The sequence below is a fragment of the Astyanax mexicanus genome, chromosome 3 (genome assembly GCF_023375975.1).
Source record: "Astyanax mexicanus isolate ESR-SI-001 chromosome 3, AstMex3_surface, whole genome shotgun sequence".
NCBI lineage: Eukaryota > Metazoa > Chordata > Actinopteri > Characiformes > Acestrorhamphidae > Astyanax > Astyanax mexicanus.
In genome coordinates, this window is record NC_064410.1 from 2,209,926 (window position 1) to 2,234,994 (window position 25,069).

At 38.7% G+C, this 25,069-nt stretch overlaps 1 protein-coding gene across 3 annotated transcripts in view; it reads left to right on the top strand.

Annotated features, from left to right (window-relative positions):
* The window catches only part of LOC103041321 (solute carrier family 45 member 4), a 74,756-nt gene that overhangs the window by 19,985 nt on the left and 29,702 nt on the right, over window positions 1-25,069 (top strand). For all 3 annotated transcript variants that reach the window (XM_022668554.2, XM_022668556.2, XM_049475720.1), the window contains exon 3: window positions 9,174-10,213. In XM_022668554.2, the coding sequence (XP_022524275.2) occupies window positions 9,910-10,213 (304 nt within the window). In that variant the 5' untranslated portion in view covers window positions 9,174-9,909. The remainder of the gene's footprint in view (window positions 1-9,173; window positions 10,214-25,069) is intronic.

Sequence of the window (25,069 nt, forward strand, 5' to 3'; positions counted from 1 at the left end):
TTTTGACACGAGAACAAAGACAACATCGTGCAGACAAACAATTTAATAGGCTAGAAGCTAACTTTTTTGTTTATGTCCAGAGGCAAAAACAAACAAAATATAAAAACATAAATTTCTTATCGCACTCTAGACATCACAGTCCACTGCAAAACTTTCTTCTATGGGACATTTCTAGAGTATTGGGACATGATACTAGTCCACTATCCCATGGCATGTGGCATTTTATTGTAAATCACAATATATTTACAATAAATATATTTGCACAGTTTTTTTGTTGTTTTTTTCCCCAATGCAAAGTTTTATTTTTTAAAGATGATCAGTGACAAATTTTGAAGAAAAAAGAAAAAGAAAAACATAACCAGGATTCCCCCCTTTTTTTTTTTTAAGCTATTACATTCCTTAAGCAAAAATACATATACATATACATACATATATACAAATACAATTACTATACAAAATCTCCTGTGTGTGCAGTGCCACAGAAGAGTCATTTTAGGTTGTTTTAGTTAAATAGAACAATTTTTGAAAAGGAGATATACATTATATGTGAAGTTTTAAACACCATTGTTTAGAAAGTTATTTAAATGTTCTTTTTATCCCTCTTCGGTTCCCCACAGAACCAGAAACAGGGTTCTGTGGCACCGGAGTGTACTGTAATACAGAGTACTGGGAGAACTGCCAGCTAATCGTTGAGAAGGTCAGTTTTAATCAGGGATTTCTTTTGCGCGGCACGAAAAACACACAGATTGGAGGGGTGACAGAATCCGGGGTGGGCTTGTTTTTCAGTTGGTTATCACACAGAGGGAGAGTGTGTGTGTGTGTGTGTTTTTCTGCTGTGTTTTCTCTAGACGTGAAACACAAGCGTGTTATTTTATTCCAGGGCAGCACTTTAACCTGCAATGCCCTTTCTTTCCATGCCATATAAGATCACTTCTCTTCGCTAACATCCCTCTCTCTCTCTCTCTCTCTCTCTCTCTCTCTCTCTCCTCCATCTCTCTCAACGCTCTTAAAGAACAATTGAGCTTGGTACCTGTTTTAGTAAAGAGCTCGCTATCTTTACTGTCAAAGCAAGGCTGAACCCAGGCGCCATGCTCTCTCTGGTGAGGTGCCACTACACGCCATAGCAGGAGACAGAAACTCCTGGTTAGGGGTGGGCAATATTATATCGTATACAATATATCGTGATGCAGAAATATCGTGATATTAAAAATCCATATTGTGATAATAGGGCTGTTCTGTTCCCCCCCAAGTTCCATGTTTTTAACCTGTTTAGCATGAGCGACATCATCTCTCACGTGTGTGTGTGTGTGTGTGTGTGTGTGTTAGACAGTGTCCTGCATGTTGACTTTGTAACACAAGTCAGCTGTAGTAATCGCAACCACTTTGTGGCGTCCAGTAGTTCAGGTTACTTTTTCTGTAGATAGATTGTAGGTCAGATCAGTTGAAAGGGGCTCAGGTCATGTGGAACACAGCGCGGTGAGTCCCCTACACTAATCCAGCCAAAGAGAGAAAGTTTTTTCTATTGTTAGAAAGAAAATATGGGCAGAAACGTATTCAAAATCCTTTTTTCCCAAAAATTGCAGTGCACTTGATAATCCGATGCACCTTTATGATGTATGAATTCTACCAGTCAGGTATTAAGGAGCAGTAAAGCCACTCTAAATACTGAAATACAGCATTATACAGAAGTTTCAGTTTAGTTCTCCAGCTAAATTAGCTTTAGCCGCTAAGCGCTAGCTAAGCTCTAGCTATTTCGCTAGTTCGGGGGGGTGAGTACAATATATCCGACTGTATTCTGCTTGTATACCATGTTAAAACAAGCTATGTTGGACGAAATGCTAGCTAATGCTAATGCTAGCTAATATCGCCCTGGCTTACCGGAACACTCAGTGTAGGGCTCTCAGGCAGCATTAGCTACTAGTGCTAATGCTGCTGCACCCAGCCTTAGTGGAATTCTGGAAATCTAGGCTTACTGTAAATAAACGTAAGTGCTTTGCTCACGCAAATAAAGTTTTCAGGAGAAAAAATTGTGTTTAACTTTTAGAGAAAAGGGGCGACACCCCTGTTCCTTACTAGTGTCGCATAATGTGCCTCAAAATCCATTGCACCTTATATATGAAAATAGGCCAGAAAATAGACGTGTGCTGATAGTGTCCCCTATAATTCGGTGTGCCTTATAGTGTGAAAAATCTTATAATCAAAAAATTATTCTGATAGTTGCTGCACCATTTTAAAGCATATAAACAAACCAGACTGTGCTTCTCTCAGCTGAGAACAGAAAGCTGAGGCTGCAGTCGCCACAGGCTCACTATAGATTGTAAAATCTGGACAGTTAGTTGAAGGCTGGAGAGGCGTAGACTGGTCTGACGGATCTCCACACAGATGGAAGGGTCAGAATTTGGCACCAACAGCATGAGCCCATGACCCCAACCTGCCTTGTGTCAACAGTTCAGACTAATGGAGGTGATGAAATGGTGTGAAGGATGTTTGTTTGTTTGTTTTTGGCTTTGTTTGGGCACATTTTGGGACTGTTATAGCCACCCATGTATGAATGAGAAAGGGCCCTATGAAATGTGTTTAATTTTTTTTTAGGCCCTTTGTTTTTGGGATTTATTAAAAAAAATAATGTCTTATTCTATTGGTTCCTGTAAAATAGATTAAAAAAAATTTAAACCTAAAAAATTAGTTTTTTCAAACAAAAATGTACATCTAAAAATCGATAGTTTCATTTAGCATTTTTTGACAAAAGAACAGGGCTGAAGGTGCGCGCCATTTTTAAAATTAAATGAAATACATCTGTAAAGAAACATGCTCGTGTTTACAAAATGTACGAATGTAAACCCAAATGTATATGTGCATGTTTGATAAATCTGTCATTACAGCGTATCATCCTAAAAGACACATATACAGCTTTGAAAAAAAAATGAATAGACCACTTCAGTTTCTGAATCAGTTTCTCCGATTTTGCTATTTATAGGTTTATGTTTGAGTAAAATGAACATTGTTGTTTTATTCTATAAACTACAGACAACATTTCTCCCAAATTCCAAATAAAAATATTCTCATTTAGAGCATTTATTTACAGAAAATGAGAAATGGCTGAAATAACAGTTTAGAAATCAATATCATGCTTCTTGGCATCATGTTCTCCTCCACGAGTCTTACACACTGCTTTTGGATAACTTTTGGAATAAATTCAAGCAGTTCAGTTTGGTGGTTTGATGGTTTGTGATCATCCATCTTCCTCTTGATTATATTCCAGAGGTTTTCAATTTGGTTAAATCAAAGAAACTCATCATTTTTAAGTTTCAGTCTCAACTGTAAAAGATTTATTACCATGTAGCAACAACAAGCAGCATAAAATTTCCTGTAAGGAAATTTGGGTTTGGTAGATTATTAGACTATTTTGAAGTTGTTCAGTGTTGTAAAAGTTCTGACAAAACCACAATGTATAGCGGAAATTGTGTTATGACATCAGTCATCAAAATAATAATGATATCACACCATCATATCATGAGCCCCTGATGTTATAATGTCATGCATTAGTGATAGCCCTGTGCATCTGCCTGAACTCCCAGCTAATGGAGGCTGTTGTTGCTGGTTTGATGGGTGTATTGTTGTCTGAAGGGCTTTTTCTACACAGAGAGCTCTCTCAACCCGCAGCGCTTCAGAGAACCTGGGGACGAGCTGTTCTTATCGCTGATGGATTAAGATCCCTTCAGCCCATTCACGTACTGAATGATTAAAAGGGCCAAGTGTGTGTGTGTGGTGTGTTTGTGTACATGTTTGTGTACGTGTGTGTGTGTGTACATGTGTGTGTGTGTGTGTGAGAACGGCTGACGCAGAAAGACAGCGTTGCACTCCTGACCCGTATCAGGTGCGGAGTACTATTTCAGATTGCAGGGGGGCATCAAAATCGGATCTCATTGTTCCAGAGAATAGACTGTTCCAGATAATAGAGGCGTTAATGAGACGCTATGATTGTGTGTGTGTGTGTGTGGTAGGGGTAGTGCTAGGCGATATGGGAAAAATCATGTATCACGATATGGATTTTTTTAATATCTCGATAATGATATACATCAGCTACTGGTAAAGGTTAAGAGACCTCTTCAGTTTCTGAATCAGTTTCTCTGATTTTGCTATTTAGGTTTATGTTTGAGTAAAATGAACATTGTTGTTTTATTCTATAAACTACAAACAACATTTCTCCCAAATTACAAATAAAAATATTGTCATTTAGAGCATTTATTTACAGAAAATGAGAAATGGCTGAAATAACAAAAAAAAAAAAAGATGCAGGGCATATAAATGTAGTTTGATTTTTATTGTAGGGGGTATATTTTATATTATTATATTAAGATTATAATCAAAAATCTGAAATTTTTTTTTCTTGTGAAAAAATCGAGTGCATCTTGGCATGTTCTCCTCCTCCACCAGTCTTACACACTGATTTTGGATGCCACAACTGTATGTCACATCTTCTACAAAATTTCAAGCAGTTCAGTTTGGTGGTTTGATGGCTTGTGATCATCCATCTTCCTCTTGATTATATTCTATATATTATTATTACTTGATTATATTATATATTATATTAGAGGTTTTTAATTTGGTAAAATTAAAGAAATTAAAAAAACTCATAATTTTAAAGTGCTCTCTTTTATTTTTATAAGATTTATAGTCAAGAAATAACAACGCAACAACAACAAAATAATCTAAAAATCAGACCAATTACCAAACACACATTTCCTTACTTATTGTTTTGTGTTTTAGCTCTAGATCTATAACTTTCATTAAACATTTTGTAATTTATTTTTTAGTCCATAATTGTCCAGGATTGAAATTTTACTGTGCCAAACTGATGCACCAATTCGTTTCACGCCAGTACTTCATATTGATACCTCGGCAGGGTAACCTTTCTGCCCTTGTCCAACCCCCACCAACCACCCTCCTGTGAGAATACCGGTATGCTTCTCCTCCTCTCCCATTGGTTCCAGGAAGACCTGTTAATGGCTTGTCGTTCTGTATTAAATCTGACCTGTACCAAGCATTTAACCCTGATGCACTCCCTGCAGTCAGTAAACAGTCAAGTACTGTTCAGAAAGACTATATTTAAGGTGCATGTGAACAGAGTACAACATTATTCCTCATGCTTTAACCTCTTGTGTGCATTAAAATTAAAAAGCCTGGTGGAAATCTCTGTTCTAGTCTGGATTATTAATCTGGATTCCTCCTGATGGCATAAATTTAGGGGTGTCAACAATGAAAGATTCACCAAAATTTGTAGATGAAGTACACTCATTCTTAGAGAAATAGTTGCAGGTGGAAGCATTGCAGAAGATGCAGATTGCTAGAAACAATTGTGTCATTATCAGACATCTGGATGTGGAGTTGTCAGTGTTGCTAATGGTGTCCTGCTATATTCCTTAATTTAATCCATTTTCATGCAGCTTTTCGCAGATTTTTGTGGAAGGTGTAGAGTGTTGATAGCATGTCCAATAGCATCCCACACAATTTCAGCTGAGGATATTGTTTTGCAGATTACTGTAAATAAACAGAAGTGCTTTAGCGCTTGTTTGACTTTAAAAGAAAATGTTTTTTCAGAATTACAGTTTTGTTTGCTTTACTTAGTAAATGCCTATTTCTTACTAGTGTTACATGATGCACCTTATAATTGGAAAAGGTAGGGCCTCAGGTTGCACTGATTATTTCGTTGTCTCCACCAAAACAAAAGTGGGACTCTTTGATAAAGATAACCCATGACTGTCTGACATGTATGTCCACCAAGCTTCATTCCTGACTGATGATTCTTTACAATGAGGGTATGTAGAAAGCTTGACCTGAGAAGACCCTTCTGAGAAGTAGAATATGTTCTTAATCAATCAGAGTCTCAAATCATCTGTAGAAAACTCAAAAATCTGCTTTAGCCATGCTCCCCTCATCAGCATGGAGGAGAATCCAGCTCATGCTCATGTCCATGCCCCCCGGAGAGTGGTGAAGCATTCATGTGAAAAGACATCACATCACATCACATCACAGCTGCAGAGAGGAAGCTCAGTGCTCAGTCCCGTGTTCCTCTGCTAGCTGATCTCTTCTAGACGCTGACTGAAAAGTGTGATCATCACCACGGAGCTACAGGATGGAAAAAGAAGCTTGTGGTCGCCAAAGTGAGAATTTAAGAGACTCGTGTTACAGGCAGGTAACAGGATGGTGCTGTTGTAGAGGAGTTGTTCGTCATCTGATACTTGTTGCTTGTTGCAACAGGTTGAACCATTGTGTTCTCCAGGAGCTTGCTTTAACCCTGACGCTGAAGGGGTCAGGTCATCTTATTCTACTGCTTTCAGGTTGTGAGAAGGTTGATTGAACGACTGGTTCTGCCATCGGCTGCCAGATTAGTCTGGTGTCTCATTGAGCTGAGTGTGAAAGCTTTCTGAAATCCTTCAATCCACAGAAGGTGCTATTCTGTCTTGGGTTGCAATCAAACTAACTGTTTCCTGCTGCAGACTGTAAAGTAAAGAGCACACGTTTAATGATATTGTGCTTTGTGGAGGGAGAAATATGCAAATTTCCAATAGTATTTCTTGTGTAAATCATATCTAGAAGTGATGTCAACTTCTTTTAAAAGTCTGATGTGTGTGGAATAGACCATCATACACTGTCTAAAAGCCAAAAAATGATTTGTTGGTTGGTTGATGCTGCAGTTGGTCTGCAGGTTTAGGTTCAGCAACAGTATGTGCTAAAAAAGAATGAGGTCAGCTGACTACCTGAATATACTGAATATAGACCAGGTTTTTTTTTTTCATATTCCAAGATGATGATGATAATGTCAGGATTCATGGAGCTGGAATTGTGAAAGAGTTCAGGATTCAGGAAGCATGAGATCATCAACATTTTCACACATGGATTGAGAGAAAGTTCACCACAGAATCCAGACCTTAACCTCATTGAGAATCTCCATAATATCACTGGATTGTATTTGTATTTTATATTGTTCACATTTGCAGATGGCTGTTGAGAATATGAGGCTTTAAGAATATAAGATGATGACCAAAACTGATCAACAGCAACTTCTTTTCCATGAAATAATAAAAACATAAGTTGTATTGATAATTATTTACTAATATTTTGTGTAAAGTAAAGTCATGTCGCATGTCCAGATACGTGGATCAGATACGTATCTAATTTAGAACCACATACGAAAGGCTATGTTCACATTACCAGGCTAAAGTGACTCTAATCTGATTTTTTGCTTAATGTGGCTCATTTATTTATTTATTTATTTTTTAATCAGATTTGAGTCACTTTCATAAGTGGTTCTCGAATCTAATGCATATCTGATACATGGACATGCGACATGAATATAAATGGTCAAATCTGAATTCATGCGCCTTTTTGCTTTGATGCGTTAGCATTAGCATTAGTGCTACGTGCTTCTCTCTCATACCCACACTGTATCTCTTGGTGCAGCTATTGCTGCAAAAAAAACAGCAAAAGCAAACCACCTGTTCTTTTTTTTTTTCACCTCCTCGACCTGAGCATGACCCTTTTTTTTTTTTTTTTTTGGTCGATTCAGATTTGTTCACATTACACACATTCAGATCTCTTATATTCGAGAATTTGGGAACCGTCAAGATGGCTAAATCCAGTCTGAGCCAAAAAAATCTGATTTAAGCAACGTAGCTTGTAATGTGAACGTAGCCAAAGTGACTACATGTGCATGCTCACACTGCCAGATCTAAACCGCATTAAGCAAAAAATCTGGTGAACGGTAATGTGAACGCAGATTTTAGATTATGTTTATGGATCAATAAAGAAAAACCATAAACCACAAAACTCATAAAATTTTAAAGTGTTATTATATGACTTTTATCAGTCTTCTGCACAAGAAGCACAATTCCAGCATCCAGAAAGCAGCTCATTAAATGATAATAGATCACTTCTCTGTAATGCGGTTTCTTAGTGCTTGCTTTTCCAGTGGAGGTTAATCCGTGCACTCAGCGCCGCCCGGCATAATCAGCACGTCTCTCCGTGCCACTCGATGACAATGCTAGCTCTGTGTTAGCCATTAGGAAAGAGGGAGCAGGAGAAACCTGAGCAAAGTCCTTTTTTCCGCGTGTGAGAGAGCAGTGTTCAGGTTTCAGCAGAATACTCGTGCACGCTCTGCTTTTTTCCTCTCGTTTTTTTAATCACGTTTAGAAGCTTAATAAGCTGCACCGCAGGGTGGGCTGGGTCTGCTTGTGTTCACGTGTCAGATCTTGGTTTGCTGGACTTCTAATTCTTCTGAGAAACGTGTTGTGGTGTTTCTTTTGGCAAAGAGCTTTAGTTAGTGGTGCTTAAATCTTTAAAAACACTCTAATTCCTCTGTTCGATTTGAGCTGGACTATATTAGCTTATTAACCCTTTCACTTCTAAGATGGAAAAATATAAAAATGCTTTTTTTTTTACTACATGTAATGCACGCAAAATTAGAAACTAATACCAAAATAATAAAATCCAAGTTAAATTGAATTAGCCAAAAATTTATTTTTAATTGTCCATTGTATTGGAAGCATGTTTTTATTTAAGCATTTTTATTTTATATTTAATATTGACCTTTTTTTAAGTCACAAACCATTCCTACACAGTAACCGTAGTAAAACATGATTAAAGTGTCAAAAATTAAGAGACCACTTAATTTAAAATGCTTTTTTAAAGTATATGTGTTGAGTAAAATGAACATTGTTTTTATTCTATAAACTTCGGACATTTCTCCCAAAATTTCCAAATATTTAGAGCATTTATCTGCAGAAAATTAGAAATGGCTAAAATAACACAAAAAAGATGCAGAACTTTCAGACCTCAAATAATGCAAATAAATAAAAAAGTTCATATTCATAAAGAGTTTCATAAATCAATATTTGGTGGAATAACCCTGGTTGGTTTTTAATCACAGTTTTTTTCATCCATCTCGGCATCATACATGTTCTCCTCCACCAGTCTTACACACTGCTTTTGGATAACTTTATGCTGCTTTACTCCTGGTGCAAAAATTCAAGCAGTTCAGTTTGGTGGTTTGATGGTTTTCAATTTGGTAAAATCGAAGAAACTGTGAATGTGAATGCTAATTAATGAAGTTTAGTTAGCTTTTTAACATTTTATCTCTCTTTTTTCTTTCTTTCTTTTTTGTTTTCTGACAGATTGATAAGCCACTCGATGGGGATTCACCGGCGAGCTCCGACCTGTGTCACCTGCCCACCGGCCTGCCACCTGCCCTCCCTCTACAACACCTCCTCCACAGAAATCATGAAACTTGTATTAACTGAATGGCAATTGATATGGATTTTTACTGTTTCTAGTAGACAGTAAACATACACATATACACACACATATACACATACACATACATTTACACACACACACTCACATATTTACATACATACATTCACCCACACATGCACTCATACAACACACAATCTCACTTTCACACTTTCACATACACACACATCCATTTGCACACACCAAAGGGAGTGACCTCACGACAAAGCCATATATCTCCCTCACGGTTGCATACCAAAAAAAAAAAGCAGCAAAAGCAACAACACAACAAGGCTCTTCTGAGAGCTCCACTACGCTACGCGTCCTTGAGAAGAAGAAACCCTACACGGAATGTATTATTTTATGCATTGAGTGATTGATTGATTTTTTCTTTTATTTATTTTTGGCTTTGTTCGTTCGTGGAGATTCGCCGGACGACAGGAGATCACTGACCCAAAGGAGCTGCTTGGATTTAACTAAACCTTCTCTGTTGCTTTGCGTGGTTTTGTTTAGTTTTGTTTCGTTTCAGTTCGTTTCCTGTTTCACGTTTTCACGTAAGTTCCACGTCGCGTGTCGTACGTGTGCGAAAGCCTGAAGTGTTCTTTGCTTGCTGGTTGAATGCCGACAGCGATGGCGCCCCAGAACACTGACGCGGATACTGTGCAAGTGCAGGAGGTGGTGGTGGTCCCTGCCAAGGCAACCACTCGAGGAGGAGGAGGAGGTGGAGGGGGCGGGGGCAAGACTAATGGAGTGGGCGGAGCCAGTGGGCGGGACCTGGAGAGTCAGGACGAATCAGCGAGCGAGGGTTCTATAGACCGCATCCCCCTGCATCAGTGGGTGATGCACGGAGCCGTCATGTTCGGACGGGAGTTCTGCTACGCAATGGAGACGGCCCTGGTGACGCCTGTGCTGCTGCAAATCGGTAAGACATTCTCTTCAAGCACAGGTTAAAAAATGAGAACGATGATTTGCAATATCCATATAATATCCATAAGTACACATTTCCATGATAAAACCATGTTGCTTTACTTATCTTTAGTAGTTACTGTATAATACATATTATAGGTACAGTAGTTAGTGTATAATAAGGAATACAGACGGTTAAATCTCCTAGCTAGGAATGCGAGAGACTGAGAGAATAAGAGACTGAGAGAATAAGAGACTGAGAGAATAAGAGACTGAGAGAATAAGAGACTGAGAGACTCTGAGACTGAGAGACTCTGAGACTGAGAGACTCTGAGACTGAGAGACTCTGAGACTGAGAGACTCTGAGACTGAGACTGAGAGACTCTGAGACTGAGAGACTCTGAGACTGAGAGACTCTGAGACTGAGAGACTCTGAGAGACTCTGAGACTGAGAGACTCTGAGAGACTCTGAGACTGAGAGACTCTGAGACTGAGAGACTCTGAGAGACTCTGAGACTGAGAGACTCTGAGACTGAGAGACTCTGAGACTGAGAGACTCTGAGAGACTCTGAGACTGAGACTGAGAGACTCTGAGACTGAGAGACTCTGAGACTGAGAGACTCTGAGACTGAGAGACTCTGAGAGACTCTGAGACTGAGAGACTCTGAGAGACTCTGAGACTGAGAGACTCTGAGAGACTCTGAGACTGAGAGACTCTGAGACTGAGAGACTCTGAGACTGAGAGACTGAGATAATAAGAGACTGAGATAAGGAGAGAGACTGAGACTGAGAGAGACAGATGAGAGAGAAAGACACTGAGAGAGGACACTCTGAGACCTAGAGAGAGAGAGACAGACAGACAGAAAAGACAGAGACACCCACAGTGCAAGTTTGTAGGCAAAGTCCACAGGCAGTAAATAAACGCTGGTAAAAAAATATAAAATAAAAATCCCAAGTTGCTTCAAATTACTGCTCACTCAGCCCCTTCCAAGCTCTGATATTACTTCTTGTATTTCCCTGAAAGTCTCATCTGATTGGCTGATGTGGTCCTGATGTCACATGATTACGCTGGGGAAATTAACATACAAGGGTTACATATAAGGGTTGATAAAACAAAACCTTGCATTTTTTGCATTTTTTTTAAACCTGTAACATGATCATATGATACTGATGCTGAAATAACATTTAAACACTAAACAATAAGCCTAAAGATTTAGGATTTGAACAGTCGGCCAAAAAATGAACTTGGGAACCACTGAACAGAGCTGTGTGCACTCTGGGCTGAAAATGCTTAGCCCACCTAATGACTCCAGTGCAGTCAGAGCTAGAGTCCAAGAAAAACAAGGACTAGCTGGAAGCTCTACAGAGGCAACCTTGAGAAGTTGCACTGTGGAAGTCAATAACCACATGAAAATCTGTCTTTCTTAGACCCACACATCAAGCTCACGTCCCCCCACATCAATAACTATATATATATATAGTCCCATACTGTCTGTCGGAGATGTGCTGATTGGTAGGAACCTCACGTAGCTGTAATTCTCAGACGAAGCGTTTCTTTTGCGAGTGATTTAACGCTTCCCCTGCAATCTCTCTAAAGCATTCTGAATAGCTGTGTGTCTGTATTTGTGAGGAGGATCAATCTTGCATTTTTGACAAAGCAGAAGATTAAAATAACCACAGGGGAATTATCGTCTGCGTCAGACCTGCCGGCTAATAACAGATTATGTACCTGGAAAATGGGAAACAACCGGAGATATTTTAGTTAGTATTTTGAGACTTGGAAACATCTTACGGTTTACCTGAATTCACAAGGTCACCCAGCGTTTATTTCTTACAGGTGTGTTTGAGGCTATTTGCATTGTTTTGAGTGTGGTTGTGTATCTGTGTAGCCAGTTAGCATGCTAGCAAGCTAACTATAGCTAGCTATCCACTACTTTAATCTAAGCTTAAGGGAAATGTTTTCAATTAATAATCAGTGCTTTGAAAATGAGTTTATTTAGGCCTTAAATATTGAATAACGCAAAGATTTAGATCTATCTGTCTTTTGCCTGTGTAAAACTAAAGCAATCAGAGGGAGAAACGCTCCAAATAAACTTATCAACTGATCCGTATCTGTCTATCTATCTATCTATCTATCTATCTATCTATCTATCTATCTATCTGGCTAGCTAGCTAGCTATCTGGCTAGCTAGCTAGCTAGCTATCTAGCTATGTATCAATATAGCTATCTAGCTAGCTATCTGGCTTGCTAGCTAGCTAGCTATCTAGCTATGTATCAATATAGCTATCTAGCTAGCTATGTATCTATATAACTATCTAGCTAGCTATGTATCTATCTGTCTATCCAGCTCTGTATCTATGTAGCTATCTATTTAGCTATGTATCTATATAGCTATCTAGCTATGTATCCATATAGCTATCTAGCTATGTATCAATATAGCTATCTAGCTAGCTAGCTAGCTAGCTATGTATCTATATAACTATCTAGCTAGCTATGTATCTATCTGTCTATCCAGCTCTGTATCTATGTAGCTATCTAGCTATCTATTTAGCTATGTATCTATATAGCTATCTAGCTATGTATCCATATAGCTATCTAGCTATGTATCAATATAGCTATCTAGCTAGCTATGTATCTATATAACTATCTATCTAGCTATGTATCAATATAGCTATCTAGTTAGCTAGCTAGCTAGCTATGTATCTATATAACTATCTAGCTAGCTATGTATCTATCTGTCTATCCAGCTCTGTATCTATGTAGCTATCTAGCTATCTATCTAGCTATGTATCCATATAGCTATCTAGCTATGTATCCATATAGCTGTCTAGCTATGTATCCATATGGCTATCTAGCTAGCTATGTATCCAAATAGCTTTCTATCTAGCTATGTATCCATATGGCTATCTAGCTAGCTATGTATCTATATGGCTATCTAGCTAGCTATGTATCTGTATATCTGTCTATCTGTGTATTTTGTATCTGTTTAAATGCAGAAAACAAGACTTTAACACACAGGAACCGCAGTTATGGTTCTTTTTCATGTTGTTAAAACACGTGGGCTGGAGACCTAATGTTCCTGTGGTTGAACTGGTCTTCTCATTGCTGTGTGTGTTTTTGCGTGGGTGCCAGCAGGCTGAACAGATTCGCTCGGCCACATACACACACACACACACACACACACACACACACACGGCTGCCATCACACACCGAGCGATTAGCACATAACACTTAGAGCCTGCAGAGAGGCCAGCAAGCACAACATGAGGTGTAATTTATTTATTTTTTTATTTTTTTATTTTTTTCCCTTTTGCATAAAAAAGTGCTTTTTATCTGAATACGAATTAGAGTTTGTGACTGAAGCTAAAGATATTTTCTGCTTGTTTTATGGTGATTTGATCGATTTGATCTGGAGAATTGATTGATTATTGAGGTGGCATGTTGATTTGTATCTGTGGGCCAGAGTCAGCAGATAATTTATGATGAGAAATCACAGGGACGTCCCTGAGGCTTAACCCTGGCTGTGTGTGGGGTTTTGAGATGGATTGGCACCATGTTCAGGGTGTGTTTTTACCTTGTACCAGCAGGCTTCAGAACCTCGTAGGACACAGATGTGCCAAAAGTCATGGGAAAGCTGTATGTACTGTATTTTTCGCACTGTAATTCGCACTTAATTTACTTTAATTTTCCCAGAAAAGGTCAGTGCGCCTTATAATAATCCGGAGCAATTTATGTTGTACAAGAGTTTCAGTTTAGTTCTCCAGCGCTGGAGCAGTATTTGCATTAGCATCAGCCGCTAACTTGTGCTAAGCATTCTCTCTTTTGCCGTCCAGAGGTGAGTATATCAGACTGCAACCTGCTTGTGTTAAAATAAAATAAGCTACCTGGGACAAACCGCTAACTAATATCACCCTGGTTTTCCAGAACATTGGAACACTCATTGTTCTTTAGTGTAGCGCTGTCGAACAGCATTTGCTAGCACTATTGATTAGCCGCTAATGCTAATGCTGCTGCACCCAGCCTTAGTGGAAATCTGGAAATTTATGCTTACGGTAATTAAACAGAAGCGCTTTACTCTCTCAAAAAATAAACAGTTTTCAGGAGAGAAATCTGTGTAGATTAACTGTCAGTGCTTGTTTGACTTTAAAATAATTTTACTTAAGAATTACAGTTTTGTTTACTCAGCTTAGTTTTATTTTTACTTAGCTTTCCAGTGTATAGTCAGTGTGAGTTTTTAGCCGCAGTATTTCCTATGATAATAGCAGTGAATCTTTGAATCTAAAAACATAGCTCACAGGCAGCACATTTATAACAATTTTGAGTAATGTTTTAATAACAAGTAGCATTTAGAGGCATTAAACACTTCTGTAGAAACAATTCTGACTCGAAATGTCTCTAGAACTAAATATATTTTCAACCAGCAATCAGTAATGCTGAGAAAAGAGTTTATTTAGGGCTTAGATATTGAATTATGCAAAAATAAAATAAGATATCTGAAATGGTTTTGTCAGAAATGTAGTTTTATGAGAAGCGACTAATTTTGCAGATCACAAACCAACATATTGACTTGTTTGCAGCTGTAATTGAATGTCTGAATGTCTGACATACTGTAGGTGTGATCAGTACAGAGGGCAGATGGTAAGCTAAGCTCCTGTAAATATAGCAGTCGCAGACTGGCACCCTCCGATGCTGTCCGCAGCAGCATGCATGGATACGGTTACACTGATGCAAAATGAGGCCTTTGCCAACCAGACATTCAGATTGCAGTGTGTGAGCTGGGACTTTCTCAGTTATAGTCTGTAGTGTGTGTATAGCGTGTGCTGAACAGTGGCAGTGTTTATGGCATTTTGCGAGGGCATTAAAATGAAACTGAAACACCTGTCATTTTAGTGTGTGAGGTTCATGTCTAAATTGGAGCAGCCTGGTGGCCAATCTATATTAATTGCACATTGCACCAGTAAGAGCAGAGTGTGAAGGTTCAATTACATGGTGACATACCAGAGTTCAAAAGAGGACAAATTGCCGGTGCACGTCTTGCTGGAGCATCTGTGACCAAGACAGCAAGTCTTTGTGATGCATCAAGAGCCACGGTATCCAGGGTAATGTCAGCATACCACCAAGAAGAACCAACCACATCCAACAGGATTAACTGTGGACGCTGTAAGAGGAAGCTGTCTGAAAGGGATGTAAAATAAAACCACAGAATTCAATGTGCACCTCAACTCTCCTGTTTCCACCAGAACTGTCCGTCACCACAATTAATTATTGTGCTCTAAAACCAGGTGTTTCAGTTTCATTGTCCAACCCCTGTACATGAGAAATTATTTGAATTTTTTTCATTAATAGTATTTACTGTCCCCTGAGAACTTTTAATTGCTGTATTAACAGAATGTAGCCTTCTTTTTCCTCACCCCCTTCCTCCTCTTCAGTGTTCAGGAACTGTGTCCGAGTCATGAACGTGGGAACGGCTTCAGGAGGCCATTGCCTGATGCCCTCTTTCCCTCTTTCCCTCTTTCCCTACTTTGTTTGACGTTTTTGTTTGTCTTGTTTGACTTTTTTCGCCAGGGGCAACTGCCAAGTACCACGCTTTATTCAAGACGAATGGCCTGTGGCATTGTCTGAAAGCATAATTGAGGGAATATGTAGTAATCTTTAGAGTGGGAGTTAGACCTTTTTTTGTTTGAGGGACATTGTGGTAGAATGGATCATTCTTCTGAGCCACACTGTCTTTTTTTTCTATTTAATATTGTTTAAAGTGTTATAATTATTGATAATTCTTTAAAAAATATTTTCTTTCAAACGAATTTTCTTTTTTCCAGATTTCCCATAAGGCTGGGTGCAGCAGCATTAGCATTAGCGGCGAACTAGTGCTACACTAAGGAACGAAGCTTATTTTAACATGGTAAAAACGAAGGCTACAGTCCAATATACTTGCCTCTGAACGTTGAAAGAGCTAATGCTTAGTGCAATTAGCAGCTAATGCTAATACCTTTTATAATGCTGTACTTTAGCAGAGTGGCTTTACTGTCAATTTTTTTGGGGAAAAAAAAAAAGTAAAAGTATTTGACGTGTTCTTTATTGGCCGAAAATAATCCTGTTACGTTACAGGTCACATTGGCCCGTTTTAAAATTGGAATTTTTCAGTATGAATCTCCTTCTGCTTGCCTTAATGAGTGTAATCAACATATAATATGAAAATGGTACATATGTACAAATCTTACATATTTGTAACCACCCCCTGCAAAATTTGAGTGGTATACTTGAAAGGTATACCAAATACTTGAAAGAGTAAGTTTTTTTTATATTTGGGGCATTTTTTGTTTGAGGTACACTTTGGTGTAAAAGTTTTTCTTTTGAGCCATTGTGTCATTTATTATTGCTAGTGGCCTTTCTAGTAATGATAGTATATGTATTTCTCTCTTTAATCATATATTAGTCCCTTTGAAATACATATATTTAGTGAATAATTAGAAATAGTTGTGTTTATTTGAACTATTTTAACCAGGTCCTCAGTAGGAGACACTCATTAGCTTGTTGTTGCTAATGTGCTCGCTAACAGTGATGAAAACCTTTTTCTTTTTAATCTTGGTTTAGTCTCTAACAAATTCTCCACTCTGAGTAAGATGAATTATCAGTGATATTTCAGAATGAATAATTGAGGCAGTTTTTATTTTGAGCTATTTTTATGAGTTACATTATGAAACTGCTCTCTGCTCTTTTCTGTAGTTGTGTGTTTGTGTAGGTGGATTGTCTGGAGTCAGTTGTAGCTCCGCTGGCGTCTTCCTCTTTCTTTAATCCTCATTCTCTCCCCTGTGTTCCGGTGCTGTTATATAAACTAATGGTGAAGGTGTGGGATTTTGTATCCTCTAATCTCGCTAAAGCCAGACTTGAGTGACGCTATATGTTGTTTTCGCAGAACGTGGGCACTGATCTCTGAGCGTAGTGACGTAGAGTCTTCATGTGAGGATTATGTAAAGAAGAGTTTTTATTTCTATTAGAAATATTGGGCTGCTATTAATAAGGGCTTTCTCTAAAGTACACAGTCCATATATTGTTTTTTTTTATTGGGTGTAGATAAATGTTTAAAAGTAGACTCAGACTTTAGAGCACTTTGGCATGTTTATACAGCTCTGGATACAATTAAGAAACCTGATTTTGCTATTTATAGGTTTATGTTTGAGTAAAATGAACATTTTTGTTTTATTCTATAAACTACAGACAACATTTCTCCCAAATTACAAATAAAAATATCGTCATTTAGAGCATTTATTTATTTGCAGAAAATGAGAAATGTCTGAAATAACAACAAAAAATTCAGAGCTTTCAGACCTCAGAAAATGCAAAGAAAACAAGTTCATATTCATAAAGTTTTAAGAGTTCAGAAATAATCAATATTTGGTGAAATAACCCTGGTGGTTTTTAATCACAGTTTTTTTTCATGCATCTTGGCATCATGTTTTCCTCCACCAGTCTTACACACTGCTTTTGGATAACTTTAAGCTGCTTTACTCCTGGTGCAAAAATTCAAGCAGTTCAGCTTGGTTTGATGGCTTGTAATCATTCGTCTCTAGACTCTTTGTTTGGTGAGTTTATCACAATTTACCTGATTTGCAGACACCAAATTACTGAAGTGTTCTTACCTGTGTCTTGTGTGCACACCTGTGTGTGAACAGGAAGTGTGATTTGTCTGTGGCTCTGATAGCAATGTCAAACAGAAGGCACTTTGGAGTGATCAGAGTGACGTGTGGCGGGGCTAATCGGCTGGCACGGAGCTTTAGGGAATTGCATAAAGCCTCTGACCGGATTAGTGCTGATGACTAGATGTCAACATCTGATATCTATCACAGTATTAGTTTGTTCATGATAAGCAGAAAGTAGGCGCAGCCAATCAGACGGAGTGATGCGGGCAGTTTGCTCTGACCTTGTTGACCTTAGTTTGGGAAAAGCACAGCCAAGATCATTCCTACTTTTCCTTATTTTCTCTCATACACTGTCTAAATGATCTCATAATGCAATGGGATTATACACAGATCAGATACGTTTCTAATATGTGCTCTATTACTACAAAAATATTAATCGAAACAAGCATTGAGAGATGGTGGATTTGACCTCCTGGCAAGTTAATAAGTTATTGACTATAGCCCTATCTGGACGCATTAGTTTCTCAGGGGGTTCTGGGGTAATTTTCTCTTTTATGGGGGTTTTTATCCTCTGTGATTTTATTCCCGTCCAGAACGACCATGTACGTGTTTTTCTCAGTTGTCCTCTGAGGGGAAAATTACTCTTTTTCGTGGTCTTCCGGTAATTTTAGTCTCGCCCGGACGCACGGCTCTGAGTTTCGTCTCCTCGTGTTTAATAAAATAGCTATTTGTCCACTGCCGCGCACCGTAAATTAAACACTTTGGGCGTGCCACAGTTTCCATGGAGATCCACGTACTGTAAACACAACAGCGAGTGGAAATGGAGGAGCTACTGAACACGATGATGTCATGTGACCGAGAAAACTTGCCCAAATAAAGACTCACTGGTCCTCCTCTTTTTTCAGTTGCAGTCCGGATGCAGGAGTTTTATCACTGAGTAGTTCAGTAGCTCCTCCATTTCCACTCCCTGTTGTGTTTTTTTATTTATTTTTTTTACGTGGATCTCCGTGAAAATAGTGGCGCACCCAAAGTGTAATTACGGTGAGCGGCAGTGGAAAAATAGCTATTTTATTAAACGTGAGGAGACAAAACTCAGATGTGCGTCCCGACAGGACTAAAATTACCAGAGGAGCACGGAAAACAGAGTTCAGTCAAAAACAGTAGATAATTCAGCCTGTAATTTTTTTCCTCAAAGGGCATCTGAGAAAAACACGTACATGATCGTTCTGGACGGGAATAAAATCACAGAGGATAAAACCCCCTGAGAAACTAGTCCAGTCCAGATAGGACTTTAGTAGTGTTTGATATCTCATTGGCAGAATAACTGATTCATGATCGAGGAGAGCAGAAGGGATGCTCTTGCTTTTCCCATGTGAACTTCCAGAAAACAGTGGCAGCTGTTTTCAGCTGTAGAGAGAAGTTTTCTGTGACCCTGAGGTGTTTATCAGTGATAAACACAATAAAAGGGAGGAATCTTACACAGCCAGAGATAACGTCTGCTCTGTGAGCCGTGGTGGGAATAGAAGCAGAGAGCAGCGAATTCTGCTTCATTCTTAACTGAAGGGAGGCAGTGCCGCCTCCCACAGCCGTGCTGATGAGGACACAAGGGAATGGTGTGTTTTTCCGACGAGTCACGTTTGTTCTGAGCGAGGAATGTGTGGCGTTCACTGTATTTTTTGTAGTCTGCTGATTTCAGGCGTAGCGCAATAGGAAAAACTCTCCAAAATGCATTATTATTCCAGATTTCTAGGGAATTTCTCCGTTCAAAACTGTTTATTGCAGGGGTCGGCAATTAAGTTTGGCCGTGGGTCAGATATTTTCCAAGCCAGTATGTGGCAGGCTACAAAAAAAATGGACGGAGTGCTACAGACTAGTAGCTCTCCAGCCCAGAGGGTTGTTGAACCCAATTGCAGAACAGTTTAATTCAAAGCAGGTAAACACAAGAAGAAAGAAAAGAAAAAATAAATAAAAACGCCGCTCCTCACATGGGATCGAACCCGTGTCGTCAGGGTTGCGGTCCAATACACTACCACTGCCTTGGCTAGTAAATTGGGACACGACTGTGAAAAAAACGCCCTTATAAGAACAAGCGAAAAAAAACGAAAACTGGCAGAAACTAAAATCACGCCGAGCACAACAAAGGGGCGGGGGAGGTGTGTAAACAAAAGCTCACCAGAGAAGCATTTGATTATTTTTTATTTTTTTTTTCATTAATAATCAGTTAAAATGCATTTGTAGAAAAGGCAACAATGTAGATGGCTGTGGGTTCACTATTTGGCAAACAACAGGTTAGTGTTGCCCTTTTTTATGTATGTGTTATAACTGCTTATTAATGATTTTTAAGGCATTTACAACCTAATTAGTAACCATTAATAAACTAATTGTAAAGCACTTATAAACCCTTTATAAATGTAGTCTTATTTTAAAGTAGTAAAATAAATTTTTTATGGCATCCCTCAATAAACCATTGGAAAGCATTTTGTTTTTAATAGCGCAAGAGACAGAAAGGTCTGAGCTTCACCACTTCTTAGTGTTTTTTTTGCAGCGAGGCACACGCCTACATGCACATGTGGTTCACCACCAGTGATGAACGGATAAGGGTTCAGTCTCCTGCAGACGCCGTTCACAGCCCTGTGCAATCCCCCACCTATCACTCACTGCTGCAATGCCTCATGGGTACGTCACATCTCGCATACAGATCGCGAGAATGCGGTGGTGGCTTTGACCTGGCTGGTGGTGATTTGTTGCCTCAGGCTGACTGAGATGCACAGGATTAACAAAAGCTCTGCTTCTTCTGTCCTGATTTTGTCTCGGTTTCTGCACAGTATTACAACATGCGTCCCGTACATTTAACCCCTGACCCTGAAATACATGCTGGATAATCTGATCATAAGCACACAGCAGTAGTAAGTACACAATCTGGTCACTTCAAACACTTGAGTATGTGGTCGGAGCCTGTGACCACGTAAAAAAATAGATTTTAGTGTTTTTAATGTGTTTTTAATGAAAAATGTCTTAAAAAATGAGTTGTTTTAAATGCATCTATATCACAAAAAAATTTATTCTCATTGAAAAGTTGCTTTATGTCAGTAATTCAGTCAAAAAAAAACTTGTGTGAAACTCGTATATTGTATAGATGTATTACACACAGAGTGATCTATTTTAAGAGTTTATGGAAAAAAATCAACAATCAGTTCTAATTTGGCAGTGTGGGCAGTGTCGCAAGTCCTGCTGGAAAATGAAATCTGCATCTCCCATGAAAGTTGTCAGCAGAGGGAAGCATGAAGTGCTGTAAGATTTTTTTTTTTATTATTATAGACTTGACATGGCTTCCCTCTGCTGACAACTTTATATGAGATGCTGGATTTCATTGTCCAGCAGGACTTGGCACACTGCCCACACTGTGTACCAAAAGTACCAATTGGTCTTTAATATAATATTCTAAATTTCTAAGACATTAATTTTCAGGTATTCCTTCAGCATTAGCTTTTTTTTTTAAATCATTATGTTCACTCTTATGGTATTCTAAATGGTAAATCCTCTTATAGTCTCAGTTTATATTGAACAAACCCCACCAGCTTAAAAAAAACTGCAATGTTAAATCACTATACTAAATCAAATGAAAGCTGTATATATTTAGCCAGAAAAACAATGTTTGCATCATTTTAATTTATAACCTTTCTAGTAATAGATTGTTGTATATTTAGAGCAAAAAACAGCACTAACATAATTTAGATTTTTTTAGTTAGTTTTTTTGCTATAAAAAAATATATATATTTTCCTCTGAATAAAATAGCAGTGGATTGTATTAGCGAAACAGCTAATATTGGAATGCTTAGGAACACAACTCTGCTAAGTCTCTAAGTATGTATTACAAAACATTTCCCCATATTTCCAAGTTTTAGATTGTTTGTATTGTAAATTAGCATCAAACTATGTGTGTTAGCTTGGAGCTAAAATAATATTGAATAAGACACTAATGCTAAAGTTTGGTTGTGATGCTCCTTGTTTAGTTGTCTTTTTGAGTTGACCATATCGTTTTTGTAATTATATTTATGTATTTATTTATTTTTTTGCAATTATTTAGATTTTAGAGGCATTTTAGCACAATGCTAATTTCTCTCAGTACTAGCGTCCTTAGCCTCGTAGCTCCAGTCTCGTACTAAAGAGGCAGACCTGACAGGATTTGTTTGTCTGAGTACTGAGTACATTTAGGGTAAGAGGAAATTGTGTGAGTTATACTGTATTTTTGGTGCTATTCTTATACAGTAGGAATCCGTGAGACTTTCAGAAATGGAGAAATGTCACTGCGTTGAGCATTTCTCACCCTGTTTTTTTGTGTATTATTTTTCCGCTTGTTCTCTGGTGTATTGCTGTTCTTTTGACATAAACGCTTAATTGCAGGATTTTCATCAGTTTTCGCTCGAACAATGGCTCCGTCCTGCCTTCAACATATTCATTAAACTTTTTTGATTTCAAATACAGTGGTTGCCCCCCGTCACCTTCAGCCATCTGGAACCACAAAGGCAGGAAGTTGAGAACTGTGTGAGAATCCACAGGGTTTCAGGAGGGCTGCCCGACATGAACAGAATGGCATATTGCAATTACAGCTCTGGAAAAGATTGAGGTCACTCACCATTATGGATTTGTCTAGTTTTACATTATATTACGCCTTTTTGTTTGCATTTTATTGTTGTTAATATGCAGTATGTGTGTGTGTGTGTGTGTGTGTGTGTGTGTGTGTGTGTGTATTTGTAAGGGAACACGATTACTTGCAGATTCTGGATAAATAGCTTTACGCAGATGATGTTCTCTGATGTGTAAGACTACCTGTTTCATGGCTAAGCTGTGTATAAGGAAGGCTAAGGGTCGCTAATGCTAAAGGATTACAGATCCTAGATCTGCAGTGGCCCAGCTGCTGTGAATGGAGCCCCTGCACTGCGCTATATGTTTCATAATGAGAAATCCCATTGCACTGCGGCTCTGTGTGTGTGTAGTGTGTGTGTGTAGTGTGTGTGTGTAGTGTGTGTGTGTAGTGTGTGTGTGTAGTGTGTGTGTGGGAAAAAAGGGATTCTCTGGTTGTCCTCTGCTGTTCTGCCACAGCAAGCGGTGCCTAATGTAGTGGTGCAGTGTTACGTAACGGAGCTGACTCAGTGTGACGGAAGAAACGCGTGTGTGTGCGTGTGCGCATGTGTCCAACCCATGCAGTTTAATTTTGTCCTCAGGGGTGTAGAAGATGAGGCAGCCTGCCACATTCAGAAGGAGAACACACACTGCATCACCATGTGTACTCTCTCTGCTTATGAACACACTGTCTCTGAACCTGTAGTGTGTATTAAACCAGTGTGTGTGTGTATATGTGTAGGTGTGTATATATGTGTGTGTGGAAGAGGGCTCAAGGCTCAGTATACTGCAATTTTGTTAATGTACTACTAGAATTTTAGGTTCAACAAGTACTGTATTATTTGCACTATAAGGAGCACTTAAAATTCTTAAATTTTTCCAAAAATCAACAGAACGTCTTATAATCCAGTGCTCCTTATGTATAAATTCTACCAGTCAGGTATTAAGAAGCAGTAAAGCCACTCTGAATACTGAAGTACAGAGTTATAAAGAAGCTATTTTTTTGCTATTCAGAGGTGAGTATTATCAGCCTGTAGCCTGCGGCTAACCCCGGCTAGCACTGCTGGAGCAGCATTAGCATTACACAATAACTTTGCGAGTATTATTAGACTGCAGCCTGTGCGTTTACATGGTACAAAATCTGGAAATCTAAGCTTACTGTAAATAAACAGTTTTCATGAAAGAAATCTGTGAAGATTAACATCCAGCACTCGTTTGACTTTAAAATATATTTTTTTTAGTAATTACAGTTTTGTTTACTTAGCTTAGCTTTGCTTAACTTTTAGTAAAGTTACCTGCCCACCACCCAGCGGCGAGACCTGCTGAATTAGAGGAGAGCATGGCGACACCGCTGTTTCTTACTAGTGTTGCATAGTGCGCCGTATAATTTTACTATAGTGCTGGAGGAGAACGCAATGCAACACATCGCTAGGCATCGAGTGTGACACTAAAATTGCACATAAATCGTTAAAAAAATAAGCATTTATCTGGCTACCATTATAAAGGAGTTTAAGTTTAGTTCTCCAGCGGCGAGGCTGGAGCAGTATTAGCAGTAACCGCTAACCATGCTAGGAGCTAGCACTTTCGTTGTTCAGAGGTGAGTATTAATCGGCCTGTAGCCTGCTGTTAACCCTGGCTAGCACTGCTGGAGCAGCATTAGCATTAGCTGCTAACCGCTATAACAGCTAGCTTTTTCACAGTTTGGATGTGAGCATCTTCCATTCCATGTTTAAGACCGACACACACACACACACACACACACACACACACATTGCAGGTGTGTGAGGAGTGTTATGTAATGGTCCTTTTTCTGTTGTTCTTCAAAACCTCATTTGCTCTCTCTCTCGCTCTCTCTCTCTCTCTCTCCCTCTGTCATTTTGCATCCTTTCCTATTTTCCCCTCTTTCCATTTTTAACTTTGTGTTTTCAGAGCGCTTTGATGAATAATTCATAACCAGCAACATCTGGGGCATTAAGCTCAGGCTCCTGCGAATAAGAAGCCCTATATTGAGCACACAAACTCTCTCTCAATTCAATTCAATTCAATTCAATTCAACAGTGCTTTATTGGCATGAATGTAAAAGTCAACACTATTGCCAAAGCATAAAACAGAAAACAAACAATAATAATAATAATTAATAATAAATAATTAAAAGAAAGATTACATATATACAATTACACCAACAGAAATGATTATTTACAGGATTAACACTTATAATTATTATAAATGATCATTCAAATAGAAGGAAATAAGAGTGTGGAGACTTTATAAATGTGTAATAATATCAATGAATCAGTAATATTAGAAATGAGTTATAATAATTTATATTGTGTGGTTTTGTCCACACTGGTTGTCCCTCAGGTTGTGACAGTCTGTAACATATCGAGCTGCCTGAGTGATCAGCTCTCTCTTCTCTCCCAGTATTTACTGGAGCTTCTCAGAGTCTGTGCAGAGCTGGAACTCAGGGCAGACTCTGCTCGTTCTCTGGTAGAACCGGGTTCTCACAGACTCATATCTAGAACATTCTGTGAGGAAATGCAGCTCTGTCTCCACCACTGCGAGATCACAGTGAGAGCACAGCCTGGCCTCTCTGGGAGCCCAGCTCTGT